Raw genomic sequence first — 26,111 nt, 5'->3', positions numbered from 1 at the left:
GTATGCTTCTACAATAGAATGCCTGATAATGTCCTTAAGATGAGGTATAATTAAATAATTTTTTTTATAAAAGGCGTACTTTTAAAAAAGACTTTTTATGGACTAAATGAATACATGAAAGAGAGCAGTATATGGATCTGACAATATTATTTTATTTGTGTTAATTTATTTATTAAAACTTGACTTACTATTTGTGTTGTTAAGTTTATTCATAAATTAATTTAAAACTTTAAGTACAAAGAATAAGTACTTTGGCGGACTTATTGCTAAAAACTAAATCTTCCACCCAACCAAAACACAGATTGGGCAAAAAGAAGAGATTGGTCAAAATTTTGTAAATAAAAATAACATCAATGTATACTAAAATATAGGTACATACAAAACATTTAAAAAAAACCTAATTAATTACAAATAAACGCTGTTTTTTAATTGGAACATACGGCTTGTGCAAATCAACTTAAATAAAAAGGTACATTATGTTATACATGTTAAATAATGAGGAATGTGGAATCAGAAAGTGTGTTTTGAAGGAGAGAGAAAGAAGAATCAAGAAAAGAAAAAACGAGATAAAAAAAAATATTTAAGAAAAAGAAGAAAAACAGGCAGTAAAACTCAGGGAGCTCAGGATTCTAGGATATATAATAATGTTTCAGGCGTTTCTTGAAAGTGGCTAGAGAAGGTACATTTTTTACATGAAATGGTAGCTCATTCCAAAGTCTAGCAGCTTGGATGAAAAAGGAATAGCTGAAAAATGATGTACTATGTCGAGGAATGGAAAGTGTTCTCTCCCGAGAAGAGCGAAATGAAAGACGATGATCAGAAAGAAAAATGAAATTCTCCGCAAGATATTTTGGAGCGCAAGGATTGCGAAGAATATTATAAAGAAGTGAGAGAGATTGAAAGGTTATGCGCTGATAAAAAAGAAGCCACTTGAGTTTAGAGCGAAAGAGTGGTACATGGTCATATTTTTTGAGATTGAAAATAAAGCGGATGAATTGTTTTTGGAAGCTCTCCAGACGACCAATGAGTTCCGCATTGGCGTCCAGATAGCAAATATTTGCATAGCACACAGAAGATAATGAAATATTTAATTTTAATTTTAATACTTTCATTTCAATTTTAATTTTAATTCTTAATTTTGACTTTTAATTAAAACCTTTAACTTAATTTTAAATTAAAATTTTCATTTTAATTTTAACCTTTACTTTTAATTTTAAACATTTGATTTCAACTCTTAATTTATACTTACCTACATCTACTACCTGCATCGAATAATTTATTGTTGGTTGTGATTTTTTACAATTAAACTGAAATGTTCATGGAAGCAGAGAGAGAGGGAGGAAAGTAGAGTAGCTTTACAATGTCTTCTCCTTTTTGTGAATTTTTATGTAATATTTTTATTTTTACTTTTTCAGAATTAAATTATTTTTCCCCTCTCCTCCTGCATTCATTAGTGTGAAATCTGTAATTGGTCTTGCTTTTTTTAATTGTTCTTTTGTACCTTGTTTTATATAAAGACTGTATGATTTCATTAATAAATAAATAAATAAATAAATAAAGGCGTAAATTATGCCAAATTGAAAAAAAATGAATCAACTAAATGAATTTGGTTGATCCACAATAATACCGAATAACTTCATTCATCGTCATAAAGATGATCAAAGTTCGTTTATAACTCCAACAGGTTGGTTGGTGTTGACAGATTGCCTTACCCTCATCGGGTGGTGACAAATCCGAAATAAGCCCCGGTTAAATCCCATTCTTACGTATAAGATTTTGACATTCTCGAAACAATACAGAAGAAAAAAATTGTTTGTATTATTTTTTAAGCGCGAGGGCAAAATAGCAAAAAATAAGAGGTAGGATACAAATGACATAGAAATATTCGAGAAAATATTATTTCTACCTATTTTATATACAACGGACAAAAATCGTAACATGGGGATTAGTGAACAAATAATAAGCTCTCTCTATCGCAATATTAAATAATACAAAGTAGGTATTAAGTATTAACACTTATTTACGAATTTCACTGATTTAAGTTTTTTCATCAATAAATATTTCTGATGACCCCCGTAGTGGAGATGTTACTACATTATCTCTGTTTAAATCACGTCTGAAGAAATATCTCCTTTCTCTTCCTTAATCTCTCCTCCTTTCCTTTTTCCTCTTTCTGCTTTTTTCCTTTTTCCCATTGAGTAATAGTTTTGATTTAAGGTAATTTATAAACAAATACGTTTATTTCTATTTTTATATATTTTAACTTTTTAATCTTTTTTTTTTCTTCTATTGAATATGTTCTGTAACTTGAATTATAAAAATAAAACTTTTATTTTATTGGTTGGTTGAAAGAAATTGCCATTTGGCAATAAGCCCGCCAATGTACAAATAATATTATGTACAAAAAGTTAAATAAATAAAAATAGTGGAATGGTCAAGATATTTGCGTTATGCACGGAGGATTCTGGGTTTGAAAAATAAATTCTCAAGCCTGGGTGCTGTGCGCCGTAAATAGGCTTATGGCTTGTTGTGGCGCAAAAAGTAATGTAATTTGTATAAGATGTTAAAACCCAACTTTAAATAATACTAATTCAATCAATTATTGAATGCGTTCATGTTTATGAAAACGGAATAATTTTATGGTTACAGGAAAAATATTAGTATGACCCATATTTTGGCTTGCAATAAATCTGCAAACTGAACCAGAAAGTATCGATTTTAAACAATGATTAATGTATTACAATTGCGGCATAAGATTATAAAATATAAATTTAAATGACTACAGACTAATATTTTGTTTAAAAAAACACGTAATATAATTCGTTGAAAAGAAATTACTTGGTAATAATAAATCCGTTAACGTTCTTCGTACGATTGCTTTAAGTGAATAAAATCGGATTAGGGTAAACAAATTAACTTTCCATTTTTGATACCAATGCGTACAAATTAGCCCATGGAAGTGATAAATTGTAATGGCCTGTCCAGTTATCCCGTATATTTTACAACCCCGTCGATATGAAACAAATGACAAGTTGACTGCGAGGCGTGATTACGATTAAACGAATGGGTACCGTCCCTTCGGGGAGAGACAGCACTCACAGCGATGCGCCTACTCAGGAATATAAAAGTGAGAACTACACGCAAGATGGACATTAAAAAACGAGCAAGATCATCGGAATGGAAGGCAGTAAAAAGCGGAAGGCAGTAACCGTAAATATAAAAAGAGGAGGAGAAAAGACTGGAAAATAAACATTTGTGCCTCGGTGCGCGGGGAGCGTTTAAAGTATTAGGCTGGCGATAAAGTCCGCTATAAAACACAAGCAGAGGCCCCAAAGGTCACCCTTTTTGGGGAAAAGGAAATGAAAAGTGGAAACGGATCCACAGCTAACACCTGAGGAGAGTGGTGGACAAGAAACACTTTGAGTAACGCTAGAGAAGACCATCTGACATAGAATGATAGCCGTTTCTTCCCTTGCACTTCCAGCGCTTCTCAACTGTAAAAAGCTCAGGCGAAAAAATACATTCAGTGGCAACGCATTCGTAATAAAATTGAAACGTATTGCAATCATCTGATAGTGTCAGTCTTAAGCTTCGGGTGCCGATAAAACACTGCAGCGAAAATATTTCCTTCACATACCCGAAAACCGTTATAAAGACCGCGGGTCTTCCTATCGCTGTCACTTATACAAAAAAGCAATATTTTTTATCAATAAACGAGTTACTCATTTAAAATTTTCAATTTTATGTATCGTGATTTTTATTGAATTTAACTCTGCCGCATTCACTTCGAGTGTAACAAATCATATGGAGGCCCTTTGTCGAATATTGTCATTCACTCTCATGACCATATTGCTAAAAAACAATATTTACTAATGTCACAATGGCCTGTGTTCATTAAAATTATTTTATAAATTGAATAACATCAGTTTTCATTATAATTATAACTATTTATTCATTTTTCAAATTGGACGCCCTTCATATCACCAAAAGATAAATAAATAATTCATATCACCGAAAGATCCCGTAATCACAAATGTATCACCTCTTATATAAAGTCCATAAAATACTTCATTTTAACTCTTGTGTGGCTGTGATGTCAACTGGTCAACATACTATACAAAACTTGATATATTTCTCTTATTTTCTTAAATGAGTCGTGTTTTTTAAAATCGTCAAATTGACATTTTCACACCGGATTTGGAAAGTAAAATTTGCATAACTACACTGGATTTTAATACAAAAAATATGTAACCTTTCTACCCAAAGTTTGATGTCCGCAAATACAGCAATATATCTGTATTAGAGAGAGCACGAAGATAGCAAACATAACGAGGAAGACAGAGACGCTGTTCTTTAGCCACCGTAGCCGGTGTAATGTTAGACAAATTTAGTCGGTTGGTGACAGTGATGGGAAACGTACGCGTTCATTATGAACGGCGAATTTATGATATTTTGTTTTGCTATAACAGTGCTTAATGACATGTTTTTAAAATAAAATATGGAAAAAGAATTATTCAACTGTATGTCTCCATGATATTTTTTTTTTCAACTGTCTGAGCTTTAGAATATTCCGTCTTTGCTTGTGGTAACACGATGTTACATCACCGCGCGCAAAGGGATTATTAAGCACGAAGAGTAATTCGGGTAACAGGGAAAGAATTGTCAGTAGTAAGGTACTAGGTTGGACGATTTCAACACCGAGGCTTAGCAACACTACTTCCCTTTGATGTGAAAGGAAGGCGCAACATATACGTTCAGTTCATACCCAGAGACATTGAGCTCCAACAATACATAAAGGTTAAAGATGGGAATTCCACAAGTATCTGTCGGATTGGGTTAAATATTGAAATATAAAATAAATTAAATAAATTAATTAATAAAAAAATAAATTAATTAAATATAAATTTCTTCCTTGAGAAATTTCAATCAAATCAATTGGTCAGTTATAATTATCAGGAACAAAGCAGATAAGAACTCGATTGATATAATATCAATTGAATTTATATTATATATATAGCAAGTTCTCATTGTCATTCCCATTTTAGTCTCACCCCTCACCTCTGACAAATTACGGTGCCTTTTACTGTTAGGCCGTAAAACACTATGAAAGCCTACCCTAAACCTAACGAGACCATATTCCTTAGGGGGTTTAAGTGGAGAGATGCAAGTGGGGTGAGTTGGAAGTATTCCGCGACGGAAACACAATTAAAACTGCTTAATAATATTTTTTATAATTAAAAATATAATGGAACAAGCCAGAAAAACAAATTAATCCGTACAAAATCATTAAAACATGGCTTTGGAAATCTAAGCAATTTCAGTATTAATTATCAAGACGGTACATTTTTTTTTTGTTTATTTATCCTTAACCTACGTAAAAATATGTTTTTTTAATTATTGAACAAAATCGATTTGGATTCTGAAATACTGATTCTTGTGCGAACATTAGCCAAAAACGTATTTTCCGAAAAAAAACATGGTGATGAAAGCACAAATTACGATTTTATTATTTAAAGTCAAGATTAGTAAATAAATAAGCTTTTTATTGAATAATAAAACAAAATTTTAAATAGGTACCGTGAAAACAATCGATGAATTCAATCAAGACTTTTTATTTAAGCAATTAAATGTAACTGAACTCTTTCAACTAGAATCATTAAAATTTATCCATAAATTAGCCACAAATGTAATTGTAGACGAAGAACTAAAACTTGTAAAAAATTGTAGTCAACATGGACATAATACGAGAATATCAGACAAATGCCATACACAACTTTCTAAAACAAGACAAGGACAATCAAGACTAATGAACCGGGGACTGAAATTATACAATAAACTACCAGACAAAACTAAACAAAAGACTCGGACAAACTTTTCAAAAGATATAAAAAATATTATTTTGAGCAACAAGTATGAATAAAAAATGTTTTCATTATTTTTTTCAAAATTAATGTAATAATTCGCAAGGGTTTATAAATAAATTTTTATAAAAAAAAAAAAAATGTCTAAAATGCTGAGTAAATTTTCGGGTCGGGATTTGTGCTAAAATATCATGAATTTCGAAATTAATTTGAATATTTTCAAAATCATCCCAATGTCCATTTTCATACTGGCACTTATCAAAATATCAAGCTTTTTATGGAAGCGCTTAAGGGTTAGAGTGTTAAATAAAAACCGAACCCGAAATCGGTAAAAAAGCCTCAAATGAAGGGAAAACCCGACCCCAAATAGGCGAGTGTATGTGACTTACTATAGACCGCACGTTGAGAAATACTTAGACGCGATGCCTTTGCCTTACTTAAGGAATTTTCCAACGGAAAAAGCGTGACTTTTGGCAGATGTTGGAGCTTTTCCTTTCCAACAAAAAACATTTTCCGAAAGAATACGATAATAGATTCCTCAAAAGTGGAGAACACTTCTCAACTTTTTATATAAATAGGAAAACTTTCCCGTTGGGCCGTATATCGTTCCTATATTATTGTTGTTTGAAAAGTTTACGTAATTGGCATAGTAGTGAAAGAGGCAAGATATAAGGTGTTTAAAATATGTAGGTGTTTGAATTGGAATAAAATATCCATTACGGAAAACTTTCTTCTTCGAAACAGCAAGCAATGTATGTATGAAAATAAATATACGAGTAACATTTTTTGCATGTATAAACGGGATGGAAAGGTAACCAGTTTATATCATCACTAAAAATAAACAATTATAAATGTGAAATATACCTTAATTCGCTGGGCATGTTAAAAACAAACCCATTTGGTAAAATATTGTTTCATTTAAATTATTTATTGACAATTCTTGATGGAATTCCATTGTAATGATGTAATAACTTATATTTACACATAAGTTATTAATTTAAAAAAATGCTTTGTACACTTCTACTTATTTATTTTGACCAATTAGCGCTTTCACCCTCTAATGGGCATCTTCAGACTGGTGAATATTTAACAGTGTAAGGATAATTTATATATAAAACAACATATTATTATACTTAAGTGTAGGTACATTTAAAAATAATTTGACAAAGATACAATGCGCAATATTTCAATAGAACAGAGTGAGACAAATTATTGAAACATGTATTGGCGGTGTACTTTAAGAGAATATTCTATTATATGAAAAATATTTATTGTTTTATTACAATGTACAGGGTTCAACTAAGGGGGCTAATAAGGGTGAGTTTTTAAATTCTATCTGCTGGTTTATTAAAATTCTATCGCTATAATTTTTTATCCCATTTATTTTTAAAATTTCTAATCTGTCTAACTTTTGACCTTTATGTCCTACGTGTAAAATTTTTATGTTTTTTTCTTTGTCAAAAGTATATTTTATTTCATTTAAATTAAATAATTAAATAATTGGTCAAAATAAATAGGTGGAAGTGTACCAAGTATTTTTAAAATTTATAACTTATATGAAAATACAAGTTATTACGTCAGTAAAATATTGTGTTTTACATTATTTTGTAGGCTGTTGGATGTTTAAGAAAATAGATAAATAAATATTATTATTTATAACAACAAAGCAATTTTATAATTTATAGTACAGTTCTCTGTGTAAAATAGAACCCAAACCCTAAACGAGTACTTTCGACTCAATAGCAGCTCTCAGGTAAAAGTCCTGATTGAGGAAATCAGGTGGAGATTATTTCGCCTCATTGTATCGTTGTATAGTGGTAGATGCGTTTGCCTACAATTTTTGAAGTTCTAGGTTCGATTTCTGGTGGAACGGACGTAAACCATTGTTTGATTTTAATTGTTTTTAAAACATAAATATTTTATTGTTCCTGGACTGGCACCCGAAGCGTAAGACAGATTACCTTTACTCCATGTTACTTCACCAGATGATTAAGAAACACTTTTTGTATAATTATGCAGTGCCTTATGCACCAATGTGTGCGGAAAGGGAGATATTAATGATATTTTACTCTGTAAAAAATATAATAGAAGTTAACAATTGCCCTCGTAGTGAAGATAAATAATAAAAAAATATATTTCTTCCTGTGAAGTTTATCTTGTATATAAATGAATAAATATACAGAATATATATAATAATAAATTAATCATTGTATCCCCCTCCGCCCACACTTAACAGGGCATTGATTTACCAAATAGAGCATATCTCCACATTCTTTTATACGATGGTAAGGTGATTAATCTTACGCTTTAGGTGCCAGTTCAGGGACAATAAAATGTTTCACAGTTTAAACCAATTTTATTATTTACTTGAAGGTAGTTATAGAAAACACTCATATAATCTTCTGGTTTTATTTGACACACAGAACTATATTCTTCAGCTGTTTGGACACAGATACGTCAATTATACCAAAATAAAGAAAAATTGTTAATGTATAGTTTTCAATCAAATTAAAACTTAAAAAAAGCTAAAAAATAGGTGATGGTGATAGGCTCCTATTTGTTTAGTGAAATCATATAAAATCAAATTGGCAAACTAAATCCGACTTTATACTGCAAAACGACTTCGATTTGAAATTTCACAGTTACTTTGGCTGCCTTAGAAGCCTAGAAAAATACTTGTTCCGGGAGTAGGAAAAACATAATTTCCCTTTCAAATGCAACGGATGAAGCACTTCCGGTTAGGTAGGAGGGCTTTCACGCCGCTTCCGGTCTACGCACCTACATACCTCCACGGGAGGCTTTGCGCTGTATTTGTAGGCAGGATATGTGAAACGGAAGTGATTTATGTTTATCGAGTAGCGATTGCATACAATATTTTTTTGTGGCATCCAAATAAGGTATTTTATAAAACATAGAAAATTTTACTTATTTTTTATTTATTTTTTTGAATTCTGTCAGATCAAGGACACAAATTCTGTGTGTAAATCAAAATCTCAGACGTGTATTTTCAATTGCTCTCAAGTCAAATCCCTAAAAAAGGGAAATTGAGTGGAGGAAAGTCTGTTTCGTAGCAAAGTAGTTGACGCATCCGCTTGCTATGCTTTAAGTCCCGGGTTATAACAAAAAAAGGTAAAAAATGATTTTTAAAGTATTATACGGTTCAGGTCCCAGTTCACGAACAATGAAAAACTACATTTAAAAACAAATATTTTTTAATTAAATCTTTTCGGCAATCGAACAACGGGGCACCAAGCATGAAAGGCAAATTACTCAACCACTACACAACGACGCGGAGTTATCTCCACTTATTTTCTTATTCAGGACTTTTATCTGAGCAAACAATCTTCCAGGATTCTGATTCTATTTCACAAACAAAGCTGTATTTTTTATCCGCCCGGATACGGGCAAAACTATTAGTTAAACGTTTTAGATGCCAGTTCAGAGACACCGACAATTTGCGGCGCTATACTAGCTTTCAGGGAGTCAAAACATGGCATAGTAGACGAAAAAATTAACCAGCACCCTAGAGCCGGACAAGTTTACACACTTTTGTTAGAGTGGCCATCAAGTCAAAAAAACTAGTTTGGAATTTGATTCTATTACACATACATAACTCCATTCTTTATAACGTCCGAACTCGGGAAACTAGAAAAAAAGAGGAATCAAAAGAGGATGCAAAAATTGAATATGTGGGACTTCAAGTTCAACCAGAAATTAATAACCACTGTCATCCTGATAGTGTAAATATTTAATTATACATTTCTTGTGTACGAACTATTGATTTTCAACATTCAATTAACTAATAACAAACTGCTGACACGAGCGGATATAAAATCGCTGAGAAACACGGAATCAGTACACGACCGAAAAAGTTCCAATTGGAGGTAAAATAAACACTGAACAATAACTGTATATTAAACGCAGTAGCATCTTTAGATAGTCAATTCGGACAACCTCAGACAGTTTCAACATGTAGTCAAGTTCAGTGCTCAGTAATTCAAGTATAATATCTACGCAGTTATCCTCTCTGTTAATGCATTTATTCATCATGTAATAAATATAATTAGACCACATCGTTTCTTCCGTCAACTTCCAACTAGGTAAAAGCTTCCATGCTTGATCGACAAGCATCGAATCCTACATATACATCAATAAATGGGTTTAGCGTACCTTCTGAGCACTCGCAATGGGAGTCTAGATAGGTGATAACAGGAGCTGTGACGTGGCGGGCACCTAGTAGCCGGGCACGGATTAGTCCTTCCCTTTTAGCAGCGCGGACTATTTTTACTTTGGGATAGCTCGCCATGTAGTCTTCAAGTGCCTGTTTTGTATGTGCTGAAACAAACAAATAAAGTAAGATAAATAAAATAGATCATGTCAAAGAAGGAATTGTGTGTTAGAAATACCACATTGTAAAACGAGGCTCGCACAAAGACATGCATATTTTATAGGCCCAAAATTTTTTTATTCTTTTTCTACCGATAATATTTCATTGATTCCAAACTTTCAAAATTTTCCTTCTTTTAAAAAACATGCACTATCCTGGATTCAAACTAAAGATATGAACTCTTTTTTTCTATGATTTATTTTGTTGCCCTTTAATAATAAGGAATATTTTTGTGTTTTTTTTTTAAATTTTTTATTTTCCTTTTCAATTACTAAAAAAAAATAATACCATATTATCTTTAAAAGGATATTTTATTTTTTCTTTCTTATGTTACCCAAAAATATTGTAACTGTCCATTATTAATTATAGGAGCAAAAATTCATAAACATTTTCTTGTATACCCACGAACAGGCCATACCTTTGTGGGATTTTTTTGTTTACTATTTTCCTATTAATATGTATTTAATTACTTAGTTATGCTTTATTTTTTCATACTCTGTTTTATTATTATGTTTATTGTAAAAAAACAAAAAAAAATAAATAAAAAATAAATTTAAAAAAAGGGTATTATTTTTCATTATTTAAGAGTCCTAATACACATTTGTTTTTTTTTACAAATACATTTAAGAATATCAAAATGTTTGTAGACAAGTACTGGAATACACCCGCTGGGGATTTATAAAGCTTGACATAAGATTACAAGAGAGACATTTTTGAGTTGTGACTGTCCCCCTTTAAACACTGTTTAACTGCTTTTTATATTGTTTTTAATTTTTCATTAGACATACCAATAAATTGTGAAGCCACGAGAAAAAGAAACAACAAAAGCTTTTTTCGAAAAAGAATAAAAAAATAATCGAATTCAAATAAAAAACTAATTTTTCAGAAAGCATATCCTATTTATTTTATTTTGAATCTTAATTGAGAAAATACAGTTGTAAACTTTTGGGCATAACACAAAAATAATAAAATACTTCATGATGTTTCTGTATTGTATGTCCCCAAAACGGCTTACACGCAAGATACTATTAAAACAAAGCAAGTTATCGATACGTCTGTCTTTTACTTCAGCTGCTGAATGGGAGGGTATGCGACGTTGTCAATTATTTAAGTAGCGCGCTTTAAAAAATGAGCAGGGTATCTCACACTACGATTGACGCCGGGTTAAATTCCCTGTTTTGTTTTATTAAAATCTTTCTCGATTCTCTGCCCATTATTCTAGAGAGGGTGATCAAAGTCAGGATAGGATTTATTGCACGTAATCTGGTCTTTTTGGTATGTCGTTTTTAACTCTTGTGTGGCTGTGATGTCACACTGGTCGACATAGAACACAAGACTTAATGTGTATCTCTTATTTTTTCAAATGATGAATTCGCATTTTTGTAATCTTCAATTGGACATTTTCACACCCGATTTGGAAAGTAAAATTTGTACAACTATGCTAAATGTTAATTTAAAAAATGTTTATTCTTGCTACGCGAAGAACGAATGTCCGCTTATTTAGCAACTCATGTATGCAGATACCTTATACAAGAGAGAACACGAAGATTTAAGTCATAAAAGGGAAAACAGAGACGTTGCTCCGCGGCGGGTGTTGTCTAAAACAGATTCAGTCTTCAGTCGGTTGATAACAGTGATGGGGGACGCACGCGCGTAACATGAGCGGCGTATTTGTGATTTTTCTGTTGTTGCTGAAACAGGGCTAAATTATATGTTTATTTGCATAAATTATGGAAAAATAATTATTAAACAGTATGTCTCCATGTTTTCTTTTCTCAAATGTCTGAACTTAGGAATATTCCGTCTTTTACTAGTGGTAACACGATTTGATGTGATGTACATCACCGCACGCAAAGCGATTATTTACCACAGTCTTTTAAAAGTTAAACATACATATTTCATTCATAAATCGGTTGGTTTTTGCGACTCTATCTCTGTTGCGACATATTGTCAATCTTGAGAACTTCCAACGTAATGGAATTCAGTCTTTGTCTACAAACATTCGACATACTAAAGATTTCCTTAAGAGCCCCAATAATGTTTAATGTCTTGGATGAACATATTAAGTTCTCCAAAACAAAGGCCATCTTTGGGAGAAGTATTCACAGTAAGATTTTGTCTAGAGGAAAAGACAATTGTAGGAGACTGCTGCGAGCCATTGCATAAATGTTTTTTTTTTAATCACGAGCTAAACCCGGCAATGCTTTGCAATTGCTCGATTTGAGTATATACTGGTATATAGATTAAATGAGCACAATAACTGTGATATTGATTATTGTATTTACTTCAAATAAGATATGTACGTATACATGATTATTTTTGTGTTTCTGTTCATATTTATTGTGAGGACAGAGAATTTTGATAAATAGGTATTTAAACATTGTCTTCTATCACTGTCTTGCAGATGCCTCCCCGATACTGTGCAAAAAGACAATTGCATGTCAGACCTTTTGTTAGAATAGAAAAAATCGACATTTCTTCGTCCCGTTTTTCAAACTGTTATTTTTTTAGACAAAGTATCGAAATAAAATTTTCAGTATCGGACGTTTTACGTCTTTTAAAGATAGTTATATTTGTATACCGTGCGCCCAAAAACAGCAAATTAAACGGTGCTTTTTTACAGATTTTTAAATGGTTTGAGTTCATGGGAACCAAAACCATCCAAATGGAGTAAATTGCTATGAAGGAAGCAATTTTTCAAAAACCGAAACAACAAGAACACACCAATGTAAAGATGATAAGTGTATTTTTGTCACGAATAAATTAATCTAAAAATACGGAAAAAAGTCATTTAGAAATATAAAAGGTGTAGTAACATTAATCATTCCGCCCATATTTGAACATCTTAGTTCCTGCAATTCTTTCATCGAGTTGAAACCTTTATTTATGCGGATGGGATTCATCTGATTAAATTGTTTCACCTACATACTAGACAATGCCTGTAATGACTGTTTAAAAGCCCTGTAGATACCTAGACTTCTATATTACCTTCTTGTAAATGTTCTTCATCTCTGTTGTAATACGTTAATATTAAAAGCTCTCTAAGAAGTTCGATCCAGTCCTTGTCTACAAAAATTTGGACAAACTCAAAATATTGTTAGTATAATATCTATTGATTAATCATACGAAAAAGGAAAAAAAAAAACTAAATGACTTACCCATGTCAGAGAAATCATCCACCAATACAATCTCCTTGATGAGATGCTGCGGGGACCTGTCTAGTACGGAGTGTACTGTCCTCACGAGAACTGACCAAGCCTCGTTGTGGAAACAGATGACCACTGATGTTGCTGGAAGGTTCTTCAGGTACCGCCCTGGCTCCTTACACCTTAAAAAATAATACTATTTATGAAATATGTTTAGAAATGGCTTACATATTAATAGAGTTGTATTACAGTCCATTCTATTACGCACAGATTACAACTCTGATAATGTTTTATAGTAACTATGTTTATGGGAAAATAAATAAAACAGTCATTCTTTAAATATTATTTTAAGATTTTTTATTTTGAAACTAGTATTTCGAACATTATTTTCTAAGGTTTTTTTTATATAATAGGTTACCGTTGACATATTATGTATCACAAAGGACATGTGGCGTGATGCCGTTTTTGACATTATTCATTTTACAATAAATCGGCCAGTGATCAGTGTTGGAATGGAAATATCTTCTTAATGTCATTTTGGTATTTTTAAATAAACTGTTTTGCACTTAAATAGTGTAGGATAAAGCCACTTATATCACGTGGTTAATAAAAATTGTATGACTTGTTTTTCACAGAAGCACAGATGTACTTATACGTAGGTACAAATTCTTGAACATTTGTTGTTAATTACCTTTAAACTAAATGACGGCTCGCCACTGGTACCTACATATTTTATATTGTTTATTTAGCATCTCAAAATATAACTAAGATTTTTTTCTTTCTTTTGTTTGTTTATTTAAGTTACAATGAGTAAAAAAATACTTTTGTTTAGGCCTATCAGCAGCCTTATGAAAGCTTTAATAGATTTTAATTAATTAAATCAAATACAATTAATGAATTTAATCTAAAGAATCTTAGAATCTATTTCAAGTGCAATATGTACATTCATGAAATGATCTAGGCAAACATGGCAAGTTTGTCATCTTAAGTCAGGATTGATAACACCGCTTGCTTCTTGAATGCTTGGCCTTGCTGTAGAAACACATCTATAGCACTGTTGAGTGATATTTTGTTAACTGTTCAAAGGATCCTTGGCAGAGGAGAAAAATCCGACGTTGGTTCTAAAATTTCCCAGAGCAAAGACAACGTCGGTACGCAAGTTACGGTAAGGTACATTCAGATTAATCTAAGCGAGGGTATCATGGGTATCTATATTATTGTAATTATTATTATGTATTAACTATACGGCCTAAGCCAATTACAACAGTTATATAAAGAAGCATAAATGCAAGAAACTGAACAAAAAGAACATAAAACTTTTTAGCAAAGACAAACAAGGGCAAAATAATAATTATATACAATATATTTAAAAAAACGAAAGACCTAAAACTTATTTTATTTTGTGGAAGAATAGCAAGGCAGCCAAAATCCTTCTGAACTCCAAACTGAAAATGTTAAAGTATTCTAGACGATCATAAAAGAATTTAATCCATTTCCAAATCTTCATGATTTTTATCGTTTACGTTGATTCGATTCAATCCACATTATTCTATTTTATTTATTTTATTTTATTTTATTCAGAAAACATACAGTCATACATTAAAAGTATTGAAAACAATGATTTTCTAACATAAAAGACCAATTTAGTTTTTATAAATTATGCAAAAGATTTAAACACTAAATGTGGCAAAAAAATAAATAAATAAGAAACTCAAGTGAGAAAATAATAATTATTAACATTTGCTTTTTTTATTGAGGTTATCATTGTTAATACATCAAAATACTGAATGTACACCCCGAGTTATCCACGCACACACACATGAACGCACATATAAAACATACACAAACATATTCATTACATGCGGCACATATACATAGCACAAACCACTCAAGATGTACATTGTAATTCGGAGACCGAATTAATGAATTAAATTAAACCAATATACGAACAAATGATTAATGTACTGAAATTGCATTTTTTAGGGGTTTTAATGGCTTAGATATTTGCAAAATAAATCCAGAGATTTTGGATGCTCTCTTGGGTATGTAATCAATGTGAAAATTGAATTTCAGTTTGTTATCAAATATCCCAAGGTCTCTGATCGTCTCGATCGATTTTTTCACTTTTTATTTAAAATGAGGATGTTCAGTTTTTTAATTTTTCATTATTTGTCAATCATCAAACCACGCCAAAATAAAAATATCTATCGTATTATTATCGTTATGATTTTATAAAGATTTGCATTATTTGAACAACTCTATGCATTAACGGTGACAGGGTTTCTTTACGATCATCGCAATGTTGGTAATGACGACATTCGTGGTCTTATTCGTTTCGTTAATTCATTCGTACAGTATGAGAGGGAACGAGAGCAAAATACGATATTACGCTACATATAAACGAACACTCTGAGAATATTGTGCTAACTACGCAGTGTACGCAAGTTACTAGTGAAGAGATTTTAATGAAAGGTGTGTAAAATGGGTATTTATTATAACCAAGAATTGTGAAAAGAGAAAATGTTTTTTTTCGTCTATTTATATTGAAATGTGTAAACTGATTGGTTTTTGTATAATTTATTGTTCATTAGCTCAAAGTTACCATGGATACCTTTTACTGTTTAACATTTTTGACCTGCCCGTTCCTGTGATGTGAGAGGCGAGCCAAGGCAATTTTTTCGTTAACTTCTAGTAAACGTTAACGCATAAGAAAAAAAAACATTACATATTTAGACACAAAATATTTTTTAGTGAAATATTTTGTCTATCAAGATCTTAAAAAATGACAAAATATCGAGTATTCTGAGGCAAATATAATAAAATATTCATTTGAGAGAAAGAGATGTTATCAAATTAGATCACTAAGCAAGATACACATATAATTTCAATAAGATGAAAACGGACAGTGATTATCCAGCAAATTTCTTACTTTCTGTTACCTAAGGTTAAATTAAAGCAACCTCAGATTACCATGAAATGACTCAAGAGAGTTTTTTCACACAGTTTGTTAAAAGTTAACGTGTGATAAAACACACACCCAAAAAGAGAAAAATTAACATAGTTTTAAGAGTTTTTTTTTTTAAATAAAAATAAATATTTGCGTTCTTACAATCCACGCAAATATTTAATTTTGAGGGCCATTTTCAACAAGTTGTAAATAGCTCGCTATTAGAAAATGGGAATCACGTTAGAGTAGAGTGGGATTCAAACCACGGACCTTCCGAATCCGTGAGTCCGAGACACTAGCCACGGAACCACAACACGATTTAGTAAAAGTAAAAATCGGATTTTTAGAGAGTAGTGAATTTCTTTTATCATTTACTCATGGCAAAATCTCGGGGGTCAAAATGCAAAGACAATATTTTCTTTTTAAAATTTTGGTAACGTTGTACATTAATAATAATTAAGGGCGAGCGAAGAATCTGCGAAAAGCGCAACATGCCCCGATAAAGAAAACGTAATGGTATACTTAAAATAACGAAGGCGGGGTAGACGGGGCCCGTAATGACACGGGGCTGTGGCGCTCTTAAAAACGTATTGCATGGTAATTTATGCTAAATCTGGGCCTGTTGTCCCGCAGTACGCAACTATCAGAACGCGCGAGGGTTGAATACTAAAATAAGGGGAAAGAAGGGACGGCGGCCGCAGGGCCTCGCTGGCGCGAATATCGCCACCATCTTGTCAGCCATGGCTCCGAATTAACATTCATAAGAAAAGCGCGGTAAAAAAATACCCTGAATCTAAATTAATGGAATACAAAGTGAGACGTTCGCATCATCTTTATCAAACAAGGCGCATTACTTATCGAACGAATAATGTAAGATAACAAGTTCATGAAAATTATCCTTTTTTCATTTATTTAATCAAACACTTTTTATTTATATGGGCAGGTATATTGATATACCACAATTTCTTCCTACCCTCAAATCATTTTATTTGGGAAAATAAATATTCAATATGAAAATATTGTAGGCATAAATATAATATTTATATTTTTATTATAAAACAAAATATTGACAACTGAAAATAATGTTAATAAAAATCTACACTACCACATTTTTAAATTCGCAATACACAGTGTTTATTGAGGCTCCGAGATTATTTCAATTTTGAATCCTATTTTTTATCTTGATTCTTTACACATCCTGTTGGAAGGTCGGACATAATTACTGTCCACATTTTGGAGAGATCCTCATCTTTACTGGTTGAGCGACACTGGTGAATAGCGTATATTTTGTGATGGATTTAATCTGCATTTATTTGTTCGGCTCATTTTTTGCATTGTCTCACCACAATGCACAGAGCGGAGCTGTCAGCCAATAAAAGCACCATTCAATTTTTCTATATAATTTGATATATTGAGTGTTGACATTCTTTTATTTTAAAATTGAACATTTTTCACACTTCTCACAAAGAGATGCTACAAAATTTTCAAAATAGAATAAGTATCAATTTCAAAACCATGATCAACACCGTCATTAAAATCGAATTATTTGAGTGAATCATAAAAACGAAAAATTGCCTGTGATTTTAAAAATATTGATTAAATGCGATTATATTATGAACCAAAGCAAATGGTTCATTTGGAGGATTTATCCAAATTAAAAGGCACGACTGCGATATCACATAAGTCTTCGTTCTACATATGTAATAAAGCCCAGTTCCAACCCAAATGAATGGGCAGCAACCGTAATGAAATCGGGAACAGGAACGACTAATGGGCGGCACCATTACAAAAGGGAAGTTAATTAGGCCCTGACCGCCCTTTTTTACGGTAAGCTTCTATCACTTATCTACCACGAACCTCCGTCGTTGTCTGAGGATAATGGAAATGAATGAGAAATAAAAAAAAATTGGCACGGTGGTTAGTGCGTTTAAAAAAATATTTTATGTTAAAAACTATGTTGATAAAAAATATTTTTCTATATTTAATTAGAGGTGTTTACGTATTTATTTTTAACATTTCTTAAAGGACATTAAAGTTCATATTACATGGGTCAGATAATGATACATTATGTTGTGGAGTTTCTAGTAAAATAATTATTATACCTAATCTTAGGCCGTTTTATTCGCTGTTTTACATAGGGCAGTTTCCGTGATTGAAAATATGCGCAGTACGCAAAAGTTTTTACCGCCATGATAGATAGGCAGTTTCACAGTTGACAAAACGTGCTATCTTGTGATCACACGACTACTCACAACCAACATCAATATTTGATTCAATTTTACATACATAACTGTATTCTTACAGACATATGCAAGATACGCAAGATTACTATGAAATAAAAAAAAATAAAAAAGGAGTAAAAATATAAATAAATAAAATAGAAAAAAAAAATAAAAAATTAAATGAAACAAAATAAAATAAAATGACAAAATATATTTAAATTTAAAATAAAGTGAAATAGTAAATAATTAAACAATAATTTCAAAGATTCATAAATTATATAGCTATTCAATACTGACAGACAGTCGGATGGAACAAGGGTTAAATATATGATAACATACAATATACCTATTTCAATTTGATGAGATGATCTCAATTATACAGTCATTGGTTCCATCAACCCCAGTATCGATTACGGCTTGGATTAATTTTCTCCTACCCCCATTACCCCAAGATTTACGGTACTTAGGGCGAAAAGGGTTCCGTCAGTATCGATAGACCGGAATGTAGGAGCAAAACTTGCCATTGTATTATTTAAGAATCGCTACAGATCAAAAGGCAGCGGATCAAAGGATCCTTCAAGGAATATTGTTAAGCCACGCGAACGTTGAAAACAAAACAAGTATGACGTCTTTACTGGGTTTTCTGTGATTCGACTGAATAAAGAAAACAGTTTTTTCAAATAATGATAAGCTAAGATTATCTTCCGTAGAGAAAATCAAAAATATTTATTCATTTTAAATATTTGATGAATAACAAAAAACGAATGTCGACCAGTTAGTTATACAAAATGGAAAGTTAATTATACTTTATTTTCCATGAAAAACTGATTTCATAAATTTCGTACTTATTTATTTTTTGACGACATCGGACTATTGATTCGGTTTATTAGATTTATTAAATGAGTATTTCTGAACATATTTTGTCTCTGCAATTTAAACGGCATGATTCTTTTAAAATATTTGCCTGGTTTTAGAAAAAAAAATATAGACATTAAACTCAAAACTAAAAATCATCTTTTACTTAACTTTAGGACATGATTTATGCAATGATCATTATGCCATTGTTATTTCAGAAAACATTTACGTTCAGATGGCACCAGAGAGTGAAAATTAATTTGTGCCTTTGTTTTTGCGAATGGAGGTTTATTTACATTATGCCTTACATGGCAAAAATGGCTTGTGTGATTTTTTTTATTAAAAATGATTTCATTAAAATATGCTATTATAATTTCCGAGGTGCAATATTAACATGTGGTAAATGCACTGAAATTAAAAAGATGAGTAAATTTCTGAGTTTTGAGAGTAGCTTGTGGAGAATATTAGGGATAAGGTGGTTCAATTTCATAACAAACATTGAAGTCTGAGAACGGACGCAGCAGATTCCTAAAACTAACGTTTTGAAGATGCGGCGGGGAACCTGCCTTAGACACGTGCAGCCCATGCCTCAGTAGAACCTTAACCTAAGTTGCCTCTTCATTACACCTGCGGGTTCCTGTTGTCCTGATAGGCCGTCGATGTAGATCATTAGGCTTTATTCGGTGGAACTAAGGGACGCGTGATTGACGTAAGAGGAGGTGAAAATGCTGGTTGACGATAGGGTCTCCTGGAGGCGTTTGGTGATGTCCACATGATCCAATTCGGAGCGGATGTGGAAAAAATAAGTAGATTTAAAAAATAAACTTTTAGATATTATGACAATTGATCAGATAATTTAATTCAATGTTGCTAATGAAATCTTTAAAATAATGGTCCGTGGATAATTTTAAAATAAACTTATTTAAAATGAATTTTCTCATATTTACGTATTAAGAGAATCTTAAAACGTTAAAGGGGAAAATAAATCAAAAGCAATGCCTAAAAACTGGTTTATGTACAAAAAAATAAAGTTGTCTAAAGAAATGCCGAAATACATTTTAAAAAGTCTTAATATATGTAAACTTAAATACTGGTATAAGGAGTTTGAAGTAAAAAATACCAGATAAATTATAAAGTAAGTAGTGTATTTTTTTTTTGGGTAGACTTAAATGTATGACTACACTTTTGTTTATTTTACAATTTATATGAGAAAATGTTCCTTGTGATGTCTGTATTGATGGTACTCGTAATAACAGTCCACGTATACGACTACTCACAATATAAACAACTTCAATCATTTAAATTTCAATCATTTAAATAAATCATTGATTGAGTGGTACAAATAGAATAATTTATTTCTAGCAGTATAAGTAGACTCATGTCTATTCTATCTATGGTTCAAGTAGTATATGTTTAATATTTCTGTTATTTGTATAAATTAAAATGATGCAATCCATTTCGCAAAATTTGAGTTCTGTAGTTGAATAATTAAAAACATTTGCTCTCCTGAAAAGTAACACTTTTGCTGTTACACTCTTATGTCCGTCCATAAAAGATATTAAATATAAATAAATAGTTACGTAAACCTTGACAAAGAATCTTGTTTGCTTTGAAACCGGTCGGTGAAAAATAAAAATTAGTGGTTAAAAACAAAGTTGTTTTATTTATTTTATTATATAAATAAATGGATTGAAATCATAACGGTTTAAGTAACAAAAAACACAAACAGAGATGAAGAGGTTTTTGTATTTAAAAAAATAGATACACTAACAGAGCAAAAAAAAAATGTATAACTAGGATGAAAACGTATTTTTTTAAAGAAACCATAAATATTTTAAATATTAAATTAAGGTTAGAAAAAAATGTTTCATTTAATTGTCTTTATCTGTTACCTATGCTGTTTGACAGAAACAAAAATATTATTAAATTTATTGTATGTTATAATGATTAAAATCTTTATCCTAAACTATAGTCTTTACTTTTGTTCGAATCTTATTTGAAAGGTTTTCTATAAATCTTCTAAAATTTTAAATTAATATATTTTTAAAGAGCCAGCCAGCTGAACTAGCTAAACAAGCAAATAAGAAAAATGTATTTGTAAAATTAAAACAGTAATAAAAAGTTGTTTTGACTACCTAACTAGGATAAGTAACCTATTTCTAGGATAGTAAAAAATATAAAAACACAATCTAAATTATTAGGACGAAAAGTGTATAGAGTAGTGTTTAAATATGGAAAAAATGTAAACACCCTCATCATTCCCTTTCCGCACATAATGGTGAATAGGGCACTGCATTGGTCAATCAATCGCAGCGTATCTTAATCATTTTTTGTTACATGAAGGTAAGACGATCAGTCTTACGCTTCAGGTACCAGTCCAGGGACTATGAAATATTCTGGTGTGAAAACACCCTTTTAAATAAATATTTCAAATCAACCATATTGGGAATCGAAACCGAGACCTCTTGCATGGTAGGCAAACGCGCTGACCATGACACCACGAGGCTAACGTTGTGTTGTAAATACTATTCAATTGTAATATATCGTAGAAATAAGTCTAATAAAATATTTTAATTAATTGCAAGAGAGAGGAAAAACATTATTACGAAGGGTATATGGATGTCTAGGCATTACAGGGCTTATGACTTGTCATTGGCCACTTTACACACTGTGTAACATTCACCATTCTGCCCATGTTTAAACATCCACATTTCATCAACTCTTCCATTTGTTGACTTTTGTGAAGTAGAAGAGCTGAAACCTTTATTATGTGGGTGAGATTCATCCGGCTGAACCAAATCGCCTACTAGGCAACGCCTGAAAACAGTTTTCCATTTTTTATACTTCTTCATTTACCAGGTGGTCAATTCAACAATGTTTGAGTTGGTCCAAATGAATGGTGCGTAGACTTCTATATTCCCTTCTCAATAATGCTTTCCCTCGCTGTTGAAATTAATTTAAATATAAATAACTCCCCAGGGAGGAAATCTAGCCAGTTTGCAAGCATTTGGACATACTCAGACGTTGTTGAATAAAATATTAACTAAATAAATGCACAACACATTACCATAACCTCCATGTTAGTGACAGTACATTGTATCTTTCAAAACTGAATAGAAACTAAAATAAGAACTTAACAAAGCAGTGTCGTTACGTTATTCATAACTGTTTATATCTGATTTTAGCAGTTTTAAGCATGCACAAGAAGTTTAAAATTAATTTACGCAAAGATTATTGGCACTCCAAAAGCATACAGGGACAAAGCAAACAGTCTTTGCAGAGTGCTCCAGCCGCAAAGTACTTGTCTTAAAATTAACTCGCTGGAACTACTGCCTCGAGATAGGATAATAACGAGAAGATGAGATCTTTTGTTCCATGTTGAAATGTGGTTAGGAATCGCAAGAGAAAATTGAATACGCTTTACAACAATGTAAGAAACATGTAGATGCAATTTAAAAGACAACGCAATCAAATAAATTGTAACAACTATTCACGATTTTTTTTATTGCAAAAATGCTATTCATTTATTTTATTAACATAAACGGCAAATCTGCCTTTTACAAAAATTTATAATGCTAACATGTGGCTTAGTATTTTTTTTTAAAACATAAATTTTCTTTTACCCAAGATTTATAAAAAAAAATAAACATAAAAATCACACAAGATTTATAAAAATAAGTTTACCTAAAAATTATACAAATTATTCAGCAGAAAGTTTAAACAATTTAAGAATATATGTTAAAAACAAATTAAATAATAAAATATTTAAAAGTAATATAACAAGAAAATCATAAGTACTATTTCATACAGCTGGGCAAAGTGAACAAAAAATTGTATTCATTATGAAATGCATAAATAAATCGATAAATTTAAAAAAAAATTTTTTTTTTTAAATGGGAGTTGCTTTATTATTTACCTTGCTTATAATACGAGTATACAAGGTTCATATTTCAAAAAGTGGATTTTTCTGCAATCAAATATCTTAAAATTTATCTAAACTATTGGAATCAGGAGGGATATATTAATGTGGGCTAATCAGGAACTTCTTAGCATTTGCTCACGTGGAGAGGAAACCACTTAAAACTCTTCAGGAGAAGCCGGCCTATTGGCAGTAGTCAAGAGGCCTTCCGTTCCACTAGAGGAGTGTTAGGCAATTTCTTCCCTACAATTACCATTCACCATCTTTAAAAAAGTTCAAAAGGTTTGTTCTATAGGAAAAATACCCTACACCAAATATATCAGATACGTGGGAATAACTATTGCCGAGTTCATGAAATCTGTTGAATACGGCATTTCAAGTATACACTGTCCGTGAATTGCTGCTACAAAACGGTGGCACCTGTCTAGTCATTATTTTAGGCACCCTTAAGTTGATGAGAGATAACAGTTCAGGGCAATCCCATAAAATCCCTATTGTTGACTAAAGGATATTGGAATCGAAAATATAAATACAGGTGCCGTCAATTGATGAAATCTATAAGAAATATTATATTTTACAAATGTATAAATAGTATAATGAAAAACTTTGCGTCAAATAAAACAACTTTGTTTTTAACCACTAATTTATTCATTTTTTCCACCGACCGGATTCAAAGCTAAACAAGCTTCTTTTTCAAAGTATATTTCACTCTTGTGTGACTGTGATGTCACACTAGGAGATATAAGGACACAAGACTTGATATATCTCTCTTGTTTTCTTAATTGATGAAGTCGTATTTTTTGTATTCTTCTAATGGACATTTTCGCATTTTTCGACTGACATTTCTTGGTGGAACTGCATTTAAATTATAATAATAAAAATACATTTATGTTTTTTTTCCACTTTTATTTATAAATTTTAACAAGTGAACAGGTATTTTTTTTACTATAATGAATATACTTACACAACAAAAAAAAAACATTATCACTATATTTTTCAAGGACATATTTTTTCAAATCATTTTTTAAAAATTTAATGATTTATATTTAAAAAACATAAGTAAAAGCGTACAAATTCAATAAAATATACATAGTATTACAATATTGTAACATTACAAGAAAAAAAAACGTAAAGTATTCAAACATGTTTGATCCGATATACTATTTAATAATAGTTTGTCATCGGGTGCCATGGCATTAGATTTTATTTGGATTAAAATAAAACAGTACGGACCATTTATTATACACGGATATAGTAATGAACATGGAACACATTCACTTGGTTTACGAAGAAATTGAAAAAATATTTTTTTCAGGAGTTGCCTAGTATGCAGGTGAAATAATTCAATTAGATTAATCTCACCGCCAAAAATGAAGGTTTCAGCTCTTAAACTTCACAAACATTAACGGATGAAAGAATTAAAGGAATATAGACGTTCAAATATGTGCAGAATGGTGAATAAAATGGCCACTTAAATCAGCAAATGACAGGTCATAAGCCCTGTAGATACCTAGACTTATATATTACCTTCTATTAAATGTTATTCGTATCTGTTGTAATATTTTAAAATAAATATATATTTTTGTTCTTATGATTTACCCAAATATTACAATTTTGGGACTATTCTTTTTTAGTCGTAAAAAACCGTGTTGGAGTCCATAACACTACCCAAGAGACATTACATTAATATTATTTTTAGATAACAAAGTATAATCCCGGTATGGTGGTATTTCTCTTTGCTTTTTTTTTACTAATTGCAATAATATTCGTCATGTAAAAATTACATTAGTTCATAAAACATAAAAACTATTTGATCACAAAAGTATGTATGCGTATATAAAAAAATATTAACCGCCCTATCTACAGCCGATGGTGCAAAGGGCGCTACATAAGATGTATAATTTCAGCGTTTAATGATCATTTTTGCTACACGGAAGGTGCGGTGATCGGTCTCACGCTTCAGGTACCAGTCCAGGAACAATTAAATATTGCAATGAAAAATTATCTTTCCAACCAATATTTTCCATTCATCATGTCAGGAATCATACCTAGGATCTCAAGCATAATGAAAAAAGGCGCCAACCACTGCACTACGAGACCCCAATGAAGAAGGTTCATAGTTTGAAAAAAAAAAATTAATAGACTAAAAGTATTTTTTTATGTACTGTAATATCAGCGTTCTGATTTTTCAAAGTTTTGTAATTTTGAAATTACTTCGCCCGTGACGTCACAAGCTTCAAGAAACTTCGAAATTAAAAAAAAAATATATCCTTGGACAAGTTAAAAAAAATATTTGTTTATGTATCTTATTATCACAGCTCAGACTGTGACGTCACGAGTTGTTGTCGATGAGTTGTGTTTGCATTTAAAAGTAGGATTTCGTACCCGCAGCTGTCAAAACACTCTAAACGTTGAAAAGATATACTACTCTGAAATCGGAAATCGATTACGACACATAAAAATGATGTATTTGATTAATAGTTAAATGTAGTTCATTTTAATTTATTTTTTAACATTTTCGAGAAACGTCGCAGTATTAAATGCTTTAATTTTTACAGCGTGTAAGTAAATATTTTTTACATTCAATTTTCCCAGGCACTGAACGACTGAACGTTCTCATTGCAAACAGGGCCAAATTACATAATCAGTTCAAGATTTCAAGTATAAGGATTCTTCGTCTTCCTTGCCTCTTCCCAGTTTTAATAGGATCTGCTTTTCTGGTTTGCAGTCTTCAAGTCTTCGTGTCCTGTATCATCTCACTGGTTAGCTGCTCT

At 31.3% G+C, this 26,111-nt stretch overlaps 1 protein-coding gene across 8 annotated transcripts in view; it reads right to left on the bottom strand.

Annotated features, from left to right (window-relative positions):
• The window catches only part of Pgant9 (polypeptide N-acetylgalactosaminyltransferase 9), a 647,455-nt gene that overhangs the window by 14,507 nt on the left and 606,837 nt on the right, over window positions 1–26,111 (bottom strand). For all 8 annotated transcript variants that reach the window (XM_088226146.1, XM_088226145.1, XM_088226152.1 and 5 more), the window contains 2 exons: window positions 13,407–13,576; window positions 10,032–10,196 (listed from right to left, as the gene is read on the bottom strand). In XM_088226146.1, the coding sequence (XP_088082272.1) occupies window positions 10,032–10,196; window positions 13,407–13,576 (335 nt within the window). The remainder of the gene's footprint in view (window positions 1–10,031; window positions 10,197–13,406; window positions 13,577–26,111) is intronic.

This window comes from Micrasema longulum, unplaced genomic scaffold (genome assembly GCF_059751315.1).
Source record: "Micrasema longulum isolate JH-2025_06_02 unplaced genomic scaffold, ASM5975131v1 h1tg000411l, whole genome shotgun sequence".
Classification (NCBI taxonomy): Eukaryota; Metazoa; Arthropoda; class Insecta; order Trichoptera; family Brachycentridae; genus Micrasema; species Micrasema longulum.
The sequence above is the reverse complement of the archived record's forward strand: the minus strand, read 5'-3'. Positions and strand labels throughout refer to the sequence as shown.